The following is an 11047-nucleotide window of genomic DNA, read 5'->3' as shown; positions in this document are numbered from 1 at the left end:
AGAAAGTAGAATAACAGAATCAAAAACATTATGGAGATCAACGAGAGCATTAAAAGAAATGTTACAATAGTTCCAGCTCCAGTGCTTGACGTTCCATCAGTAATCTACATTATCCTTGGCGTCTTGGCAGCTTCAGAAAATACTGTCGTCTTATATCTTGTGATGGCATCGAAGAAATTACGCATAAAGAGAAATGTATTCTTATTCAGCTTATCTCTGGCCGATTTCGCAGTTGGTATTCTCTCATTTCTAATCTTCTTCAACATTTTTTACGAGTCGATTGTCTTCGTTGCAGTATTAGATGCAATGTTTCTTGTGTCAATGTTCAGCATAAGTGCCGTGGCAATCGAACGTTACATTGTGATAGTTGCCGCACCGTTTACCTACAAACAAGTGATAACTTTCAAGCGGTGCATTATCGTCTGTGTGCTTTTCTGGATTCTAACGATATCTCTTTTCATAGCTGTGTACGCGTACGTATATAATAAATATACACGACTTGTTTTCTGTATTTTCTCGTTAATCACAATTATTGCAAGTTATATTTTGTACTTCAGGATTTCAGTGTCGCTCAGAAAAAACGACCAAAACGTCACGAAACATCTTGGACAAAATGCAGTTGGGAGATCGCAGAAACTGATTCGATCATTCGGAATTCTGCTTGTAGTTGCTACCATTTGTTGGCTTCCACTTTGTTGTTTCTTTATAATAGCTGTATTTGATGAAAGTGTTGACGAGAATGTATTTGTATTGAACGTACTTTATTGCTTGTCTGTGAGTAATTCGCTCATCAATCCATTCATATATTGGTATCGTCTACCAGAAATTAAAGAAGGAATTTATGATCTTGCGTGTTGCTGGAGGCCTGGCGTTCGGGAAAAGGATCGTGCGCAGAACACTACATCAATGACAGTTTCAACAGTTTAAAATGTAGGCCTGACATAGCTCTTACACGGGAAGTACAGGGTTCTCTTAAAGAGAAATTTATAAACTTTATATAATTTGAGAACTGATTTGCATACTCAGTAATAGTATCCATAACATAATATCCTATTTTTGAAATTACGAATTTCGTGCGCGTTCGTTACGTTGACGCTCTCAACCACATTTCTGATGACGCAGCGTGTACATCGCTCCATTGGAGTTTTGTGACAGGCCACTGTAATGCATACGATTAGTGTCTTCTTCATCTAGGTCTACAATACTTCTTTGCCTACCTGGACCGACAGCATTATTTTTTTCCTCATACAGTTACGGCAGAAATTATAGAGGGCACTATTTAAGTAGCTATCCGTAAAAACCTAACATTGATCCTTCAGAACCGCATAATTGTCGACCCATCCTTGTTTCTAATACACTGTCCAATGTTTTTGAATTAGGTTTTCTTGATTCATGTATTGATACCAAATTTGACCCTCTCCAATGTGGGTGTATCAGCGATAGTGGCACCGCCATGGCAGCCGCTACTGTCAGCAATGTAATAACGTATTGTAACAATCAAGGGTCTTCTGTTTATGCTTGTTCTCTTGATGCGAAGGAGCTTTTAATGCTATCCCCCATGAAATCTTATTCATCAAATTAAGTTCTGTTATTGAAGATGAATGGTGGAAATGTATCCACTCGTGGTATACAAATTTAACTGTCAAAATAAGATGGAATAATAATACTGGTAGACAAATTCATATTCAAAAGGGCACAAGACAATGTGGATTATCCTCGCCATTTATTTTTAATATTATATATAGAGATCTTGTTTCAGGTCTAAGTGCTCTCGAATGTGGCATTGCTATTGCCAAATCAACCTATAATGTGTTCTGTTATGCTGATGACCTCCTACTTACAAGTAATACAGTGACAGATCTTCAGAAACTTATCGAACATGCCAGTGCCTATATTGTTGCCCATGGGCTTAGGTTCAACCCATTAAAAACTAAATTTTCAATTTTTGGTAAAAACACTCTAACACCTGAACCTTTATGGTATCTTAATGACTGCCTTCTTAATAATACGAACGAAATTGAATATCTGGGTGTAATTATATCTGCAAAAAGTACTGGCATATCGCATGTTGAAAAAAAGAATTAAAAAATTTCAAAGATAATTTTTCTCCCTTCAGGGCAGGGCATTTGCAAGGACGGTACAGCTACAGAAGTTAAAACTTACATTTGGAAAACTGTTCTTATACCTATCTTAGTATATGGCTCTCAATGTATTAATATTAATTCTGGTTATATTCAGAAACTTGAAAAAATTCAAAGTAAACTTATCAAGACTTCATTGGGCATACCCAAATACTCCAGATCGTCTCCGGTGCTTTCGGCTCTTCGTTTGCCAAAGATCTGTGACATTAATTATCTTCTTGACTTAATTTCACAGATTTTTAGAAGCGACTCTAAATCTCGAAAGTTTTATTCTCACTTACTAAATTGTGAGGCCGCCCAAAGTGTATCAGTTCGCAATAAACTGGTTGATAGAATAAATAAAATCACTCTTTTCAATAATATGATGTTATTTAAAATGTTATTTGACAGCTGGGCAATTCCGTAAATTAGTAAACCAAATGGTAAAAAATTCAAATACATCAAATGTGTATGTGTGGTACATCATTATGAAGCTAATGAGTTATATTTTTGTGAAATAAAAAAAAAATTAAGAATTCACGGAAAATAATTGGAATTCAATACAATTAATTAATATTTTGAAATACTAAAGAAAATGTAGTTATAATTTTAATTTCCAATTTTTTCCCTTGCAAAATATCAGAATCTGATTCACTTTTCATTAAAATAATGAAATAGTATTTTATTGTGATTTGGTGAAATTTTTTGACTTTTCGTAATCAACGCCATATTTTTAATTAAATATTTAAAAATAATGAAAATATGGATGTACGTCCGTCACAAGAAAATGACATTTGTTTATTTCCTTTTCTAACCAGGTACAAAGAAATTACCAAAACTCTGTTATAAAGCATACTAGGTATACCGAGTGTATACAAATTGGAAGCCTACCATTAATTACACTAATTAGCAAAACCATGTGACAGACGTACATTTTTTCTGTACGTCCGTCACTGTACGTCCGTCACACTGTGTAAAATGTGTTATAACCTATGAAATATGGTAAAAATTTGAAAACTGTCAATGTGTTATATGTCTGTAGTTACATTAGGCTACATGTTGTGCACAAAACATAATACAACATGGACAATTCTGGGTATGAGCCCCATACTTGAGTTTCTGGTCGAGATCAATTTAGGCTTACATAATTTTCCTCCCTGAAACACATTTTGTCTTATTGTTATCAAACAGTGTGCAATATGCACATATTTTCAGTACCAATGGCTTACATTACAAACAAAAAATAATTTTGAACTAAAATTTTAAGCAAATATCTAATAAAAACAAACCAGGCAGGCAATACACAAATTACATAATAATGTTATCATCTTGACTATCACGGCTACTCTATCTACTTCATCATAACAATGTCCTGTAATTACAATTACAGCTAACATATGATTATATTATTTTTTTATATTCAAATTACAGGATATTATTATAAGACACCTTATTTAGCATGAGTAACCATACAGTCATCTTGATTAACTACAATTACAATGATTTTTCTTGTATTGCAAAAATGTTGTTCTATACATTACAAGTGTCATTAATTATCTTCTTGACTTAATTTCACAGATTTTTAGAAGCGACTCTAAATCTCGAAAGTTTTATTCTCACTTACTAAATTGTGAGGCCGCCCAAAGTGTATCAGTTCGCAATAAACTGGTTGATAGAATAAATAAAATCACTCTTTTCAATAATATGATGTTATTTAAAATGTTATTTGACAGCTGTTACCACAAAAAACTGAAATAAGATTTGAAGTACAATTTTAATGAAGATGGATTATCTGATATTGTTAAGACAATTTTTCAGAAGTATCCGTTTTTAGAATGTAACGGCAGACACCTTGTATCACAACTATCACAACTTTTAAGAGTTAACTTTTAGTTTTTTCCCTTAGGCCTATCTTATGGATTTTTTTTTCTATAATTGTTTTGTATTTTTGCAATTTGTATTTTGATGTGTCTGTTTGATTTTGTAATGTTTTGAATGCATTTTATATCTCCTTTTCGGAGGTTTTCTGAAATAAATTTACATTGAAAAATTGAAATATATATGTATATATATATATTATATATATATATATACATATATATATACATATATATATATATATATATATTTGAATATCAGATGTACATGTTTATACATCGTTTGTAATACTTATCCTTTATACACAATTTTAAGAATGAAACGCTCTTGTTCTTGTTGAAAAACTCCTTAGTGTAATATCAGTTTGTTATGCTGTGGGTAATTTGTTTTAAATGTAATTTTATTGTTTCGATTTTCTATGTTTATCCTTACTGGAGGTATTATGAATAAATTGAAATAAATTAAGGTCATAGGTGAACTGATAACATGAATAATGCATGCATGCATTGCTTGACACTTCTCGCAAATCGTGAAAATGGTGTGGTGTTCGCTGATTGTAATAATTATATGAAAGCTACGGCGTTGTTAGGGCATGGAGGAGTTAGTTTAGAAACTAAACTAATTTCTCCATGGTTAGGGTAGGCAAACATTTCTTGGTAGTCGGTCGATAGGAAAGTGTATACAGTCGATACAGAGAGAACTAACGTAATTGACTATTACTATAATTACAATATCCCTACGCCTAGGCAGTGTTTACGTACAACATGGTCTTTGAAAGTATAAAAAGTCAGCGTTGAATTTCTGTTCGATTATTTGAGTGGTGTAAAGTATAGCAATAATTAACTGCTATACTACTTATTCTAAAGGATAAACGTTTAGAAATGCTCGGACACACATGTACAATTCTATGTATTGTTTTAATGTTGACTTGTTGACAATCAATTCAATATGAATAAAGGCATAGATTATATAGCAAGCAGTTATATTATAAACCCTAATACTGTTTAGGCTCTGTCTACCAAATTAAATATTGAATAGCTTTATATTTAAAACGATCAAAATCAGATGGAAGTAAAAATAGCTTTCATTGATTTACAGACGGTTCTACAAAAATCCAACCAATGAATCATGAAAATAGAATGTGTCTAATCTAGTACTAATTTTTACACTGTCTTGACTACCAAGGCTTATTTAAGATATTTTGGCCTAGTGACTCCATAGCGTTCACCCACGCATAGAACTCGATACACCACTGTTTCGCGAGGGGGAGTCTGTATGCATATTCATGCATTTCAGTTCTAATCCTGACCTAAAATAGCACCCTCTATAATTTCTGCCGCAACTGTATGGGAAAAAATGCGCCCGGTGCTGCCTCCCGAGATCTCACTGGCACTATGCCACTGTGTGAAAGTTGTTAAATGGATTCACTATTTTGGTATGAACTCCTTTCAAAATAATTATGCAATCAAAATATATGGCTACTTTCGACCTTTTTCTTAACATTTTTTTCTCTACGATAATGAGGTAGTATTGTTCTTTAATTGTTTAGTGTCACATTGATCATTGCTTAACCTCCTGAAAACTCTGGTATAATACTTTTCCCCATCATTAAAACCTGAGACGTATTTCTAAATTCTAGTAGGCTCGGATTTCATTTAGTGTATTGTTGCACTAATGTTCTTCTCGTATTTTGACTCACGACTTTTTAAAATCTCATATAGTTCTATTGTGAGGGCTTATGTTTCCGAAATTAGTTTACACATCATACAGCCTGTCATTGAATAATCGATTTATATAGGTATAATTTCACTCTCAGCGATCGAGTTCTTAATTTTAATAGTAGGCCTATGGCCTACGTTGGTTTTGTTTACTGAGATGTGCATTAGTGCATGTGCATCATTATATCATGCAACCAGGCTATTAATAACTTATTGCAGGCTGAAATAATTATAGCCAACATCTACATCACTCAAAATGTTAAAAAATCACCAAAACAACGTGATTCATTTTACTTACTAATTATATATAATTTTCCTCTACCATACCACACGTGTATGCATTTGGGCCAACCAGGAGGTTGTCTTTATGAAATAAAATATATCACTTTTAGTAAAGTTCTGTTTCTATATTAATTGTTAATGAATGAAATAAGTATTGATGGTCTGAGCAACTAATTAAAAAAATGGGGCGTCGGTCGTCCAACGCATTTCGCAGCTATAAACGCGTTTGCTAAGGCACAGTTGGTTGTATTTGGTTTTATCTAAGAGAGGGCACTTATCCCACACAGCATGTGGCTGTGTTTTATATACAGTATTATGGAACTGCTGACTCTCAGTTTTGCACTGTGACTCTCAGATTTGCACTACTGACTCTCAGTTTTGCACTACCGACTCTCAGTTTTACACTGCTGACTCTTAGTTTTGCACTGCTGCCGCTTGTATTTTGTTCTTCTGGCGTTTCATACAGTATAGCATACGGTATGGCTACGTCATATATAGAGAAAATAGAACTATTCTGTTCTATTTTCTCTGTGGTCATATCAGCGTCTGGCTGTGTCGAATCAGCAAACAGGCTGACACTATGTGGGCGTTTGGCCTGCAAACAAAGGGGATCGTCTTAACCTTATTTTCTTTAGTCATAATATACGTAAGTTGTTAATAACGTAGTTTGTGAGTGCTTTATCTTGTTCTTAATACTTGTCAATCTAAAATATATATTCAGAACAATTACAAGGAGAGTTACTCCTGTAACTCCTGCTGGGTTCTCCCATCGTCAATGGGTCTGGCCTTGTGGCACCCAGTTTTCACATATTGTCATATACTGTGTAATTTTTACTATTTGATGTTATGAAATATATATTCGTTATTAAGTTTGATGCTTATGTATTTGTATTCTAGTGCAACGCCAACTATAGCCTCTATGGCTTTTTGATAACCCTTTTTTAGTTGCAAACTGGTCGAAATAACAATTGCATAATTTCTAGTAGGGTCAGTATTTTAGTTAAGTTTATCATAGTCGAATGCTGACCTATTCTATTTCAAGTTTCACTTTTCGTCATTGATTTAATGACGCATAATTTCTTGTAGGGTCAGAATTTGATTTAAGTTTATCATAGTTTCTCTTTTCGTCAATGATTAAATGACAATATCATTTTTTGACTTATAAGTCTGTCTATTTTGAGGCAAATTTATTTATAATGTACTGTACTGTTTCTTATTTAATTAATTCGTTTTCTCATTTATTTTACTTGTTTTCATTTGACAAGTCTGGTTTCAATCTCTGTTATTTCATATTTAGCTATGATGTCTGTTATGCTAATTGCTAATGCTAATTCACTGCCGGTTTTTGTGGACTTAAATATTCAACGCGTTGTTGGCGGCCGCCCGGTGTAAAAAAAGTCGGTGTCTGTCGAAATATAACTCAAAAAACACTTAATGAAAAATGGTCTTGAGGAACTATCTGTCACTCGCTAAAATTTTCTTTGAAAAAGAGGTAATAAAGCTACAAGAGATGAATGCGCCACGACACGCCTACATGTGTTACACCGACAGGTCGAGATCCCTGGCTAATGGGAAAAAAAAAGGATTAGCCTTTATCTGGCAATTAATCTCTTAGGTTTTCACACCTACTCACATAAGCAATCCTTGGCTGATGCACATTTATTTTATAATGTTATTCCATAAATTATATAGTGGGCTACGAATAATGTTTATTTCATGATTTTGAACATTTTCACGCTTTTCCCGTTAATATTGGCCAAGTACTTACGAAGGTATGATATTAATCATTGTTTTTGGTAAGGTTTTGGTCAGCTATTCAATATACTGTAATACCATATAGCACTTTCTACACTATTGTTTTCTGAAGTTTCATTTCCTTCAAAATTTTGTTTAAGATGTATGATTTTGTGTGTGTGTGTGTTTAATTAGAAATTTTTAATTTCATGTTGAGTATCTGGGTTGCCCTCCATCGACAATAATTATTAGGAAAAAGTTAACTATAAGTATGAAATATCCTATTGAAATTTTAGTAACTTCCTAATATATGCAGGGGTGTATCGAGGATTTTTTCTGGGTGGGTCGTGATCATAATTTTTTGGACCTTTTCACAATGAAATAACAGCAAGATGTGATTAAAATATCAATACAATTTGCTTGAAGCAGATGGCAGGCTCAGTTTTAAAATTTATGAAATAGACCGAATTACCGATCGACGCTGTTCAGCTATAGTGGGTATTCGAACCAACACAAACGCACGAAGATAGGCGATTTACACAGTAATTTAAGAAAATAGCTTTTACTAAAACGTCTCATACACGCTTTGGCTTTGTGTGTAAAGTTGAGCGTGATTTAAATTAACAGAAACCATTGTTACATGTTTGTGAATGTAACGTCATCTTTTCTCTACGATTGTGTATGCCAAATGTGAAATATAACGAGAATAAATCGTACTATTTTGGGAATAAAACGTACATTGGTCGTGTCTGCCTGTGTTACAGCACGACCCTCACAGTGAATCATGGCGTCGGTCGATGAATGTGCTTGTAATTTTTATAATTAGTAATATTTACATTAATAATACTAATTAGTCATTATGACGATAATAGATGTGATAATAACAACAACTTTAATATTTATTTTAACAAATAGTAATAATACATGGTAATGATAACGATATTTAAATATCAATTTTAATAACTAATTAGTGATAATAACGATATTGAAGGTGATAATAGCAATAATACAACAATAATAAATTAAAGATAATGTTTATTTTTATAATAATAGTAATACTAATTAGTAATAATAATAATAATACTTATAATACTAGGCCTACTTAGTAATAATAGGGTAATAATATCGATAATAAAGGTGACAACAACAACAATAATATTAATAATAATAATATGAGAAAAATATTAATAAAACGCCAATAACAACAACTTTTTAAATTACTATTATTAAAATTATAATACTAAGACTAATAAATAATAATAATAATAAATAATAATAATAAATCGAAAATTATTTATCATTTATATGGTACTGTAATAATAATAATATCAGCAAAAATTTGAACAATATATAATGTTAATGCTAAGACTAATAATTAATATTAAAACTAACGGTAATAAAAACAACATAATAATAACAACAATGACAACAATAATAACAGCAATAATAATAACAATTAGTACAATGTAGTACCAGTAAATGACTTGTGGCCGAGTTCACTTGTGGCCGAGTTGATTTGTGGCCGAGATAACTTGTGGCGGAGTTGACTTGTGGCCGAGATGACTTGTGGCCGAGTTGACTTGTGGCCGAGTTAACTGTAGCCAAACTTTTTGTGGCCGAGTTAACTTGTGGCCGAGTTGACTGTGGCCGAGTTGACTTGTGGCCGAGTTGGATCGAATTCTGTTGCAAAACTCATGAAATGTGTTGTACTTGCAGATTTCAAGGAGAGCTAAGTTATTCAAAATTATTGAATAATGTTCCTAAATTCACACCAATAACTTTGGCAGACTGGATGTTTAAACAAGTAAAAGACTTGACGACAGCACGGAGCTGAACGTTTACAGTCAGGCCTCACTCAATCATCACATCCAGCCCTGTCGCGGTGTCATGCAACAAGTGTCAGGGGCTGAGGCATAGCCTGTAAAAACTCTACGTATATTTAACTTAATTTTACATGAAAATCAAATCAAACGTCTTCTGATGGTTATATGAACCTTCCTTAACCTACCAATGTTTTAAAAAGTGTTTTACCCGCGTACTTTGGTTTTTTTTTTGCTTATTTTCCTGGACCACACAAAAACTCGCAACGTTATAGAATAGGACTTTTGGGCTTTGTTTACAATTTTATACACACTCGGCCAAATTGTGATGACGTCATCTTTCGTTGCTAATTCGGTCTATTGAGATAGATTACGGTATGTCACACAATTGGCAAGGTTTTTGGACTCGTTGCTGGTACCTAATTAATGATTTTTTTTATTTATGTCATTGTGAAAAGGCTCTGGAAAAAAATGTGAACCTTTGAAAATTTTTGGGGGGATCGTACGGCCTCTCCGACCCCCCTTGCATACACCTATGACATGAAAATATTGCAATGAAGTGATTTAATCAGTCAATTTAATGAGTGCTACAAACCACCACTACAGTATTTTGTATTTCTAATTACATCATATGCTATATATTGGGCAATTCCATGGTAACTGACGTTACATTTCATCCTTTATTATATTCACATAGTTACCCACTTTATATTAAAACCATAGAAAAATGTTACAATTTATGGTGCTAACCACAAAAACCAATGATTTCAAAAAATATCGAAGAAAAAATATGTCGAAGAAACATACAAAACATGACTTGAAATATGTGATGACTTGTCCCGAACTAAATGCTCCTTAATCTGTGTTTCTAGGTGTCTATTAGTCTCGCCAATATATACGGAGTTACACCCCGCGCAAGTAAATTTATAGAAAACACGGGCTCAGAGATTAGTCGGGACATAGTCTTTTACGTTAAAAAAAATTGATAATTTGTATGGCTTGAAAGCAAGTCCGACATTAATATGACAACATCTTCAGAACTCAGTTAAATGTCCAAACACATCTAATCCAGACTGTTTTACTATTCTTGACTCCGCCCCCAACACTTATCAACTTAAAATAAAAGAAGCCCATTACATCATTCATTCCTGATGATGACATAATTAATGTCGAAATATTGAATCCCAACACGATGGCGTGTATTTCAATACTTGGAGTATGTATTATACTTTCCCTTTACATTGCTTGGGTAAATCCGTCACTTAACAAACAAACAACTCATTACATCACTCTTTCATTCTAATTCATTCTAATTCCTATATACATGACTTACCATAGCATTCCTGACCTCTATATACATGACTTATCTTAATATTTGCTTGTTTTCACCTTACATCTGACCGGCAGTATTTAAGCCGTCAGTAGCACAGCACAGCGCTATTGCCTGATGATGACGTGGGACACGTCGAAACATGTCGTTTAAAACATTCATTTA

The 11047-nt window shown here is 33.2% G+C and overlaps 2 protein-coding genes across 3 annotated transcripts in view; both read left to right on the top strand.

Annotated features, from left to right (window-relative positions):
• The window catches only part of LOC117113673 (adrenocorticotropic hormone receptor-like), an 18221-nt gene extending 15702 nt beyond the window's left edge, over positions 1-2519 (top strand). The window contains exon 2 of the mRNA XM_033257084.1: positions 3-2519. Within this exon, the coding sequence (XP_033112975.1) occupies positions 31-927 (897 nt within the window). The 5' untranslated portion in view covers positions 3-30 and the 3' untranslated portion in view covers positions 928-2519. The remainder of the gene's footprint in view (positions 1-2) is intronic.
• A 1179-nt stretch (positions 2520-3698) lies between these two features.
• Positions 3699-11047, top strand: part of LOC117113672 (adrenocorticotropic hormone receptor-like) — a 17015-nt gene continuing 9666 nt past the window's right edge. For both annotated transcript variants that reach the window (XM_033257083.1, XM_033257082.1), the window contains exon 1: positions 3699-6644. The gene's annotated coding sequence lies outside the window, so the exon portion shown is untranslated. The remainder of the gene's footprint in view (positions 6645-11047) is intronic.

This window comes from Anneissia japonica, unplaced genomic scaffold (assembly GCF_011630105.1).
Source record: "Anneissia japonica isolate Jap-2015-1 unplaced genomic scaffold, ASM1163010v1 scaffold5623_len388731_cov182, whole genome shotgun sequence".
In the NCBI taxonomy this organism is placed as follows: Eukaryota; Metazoa; Echinodermata; class Crinoidea; order Comatulida; family Comatulidae; genus Anneissia; species Anneissia japonica.
This window is presented reverse-complemented; position numbering and strand designations above follow the sequence as displayed.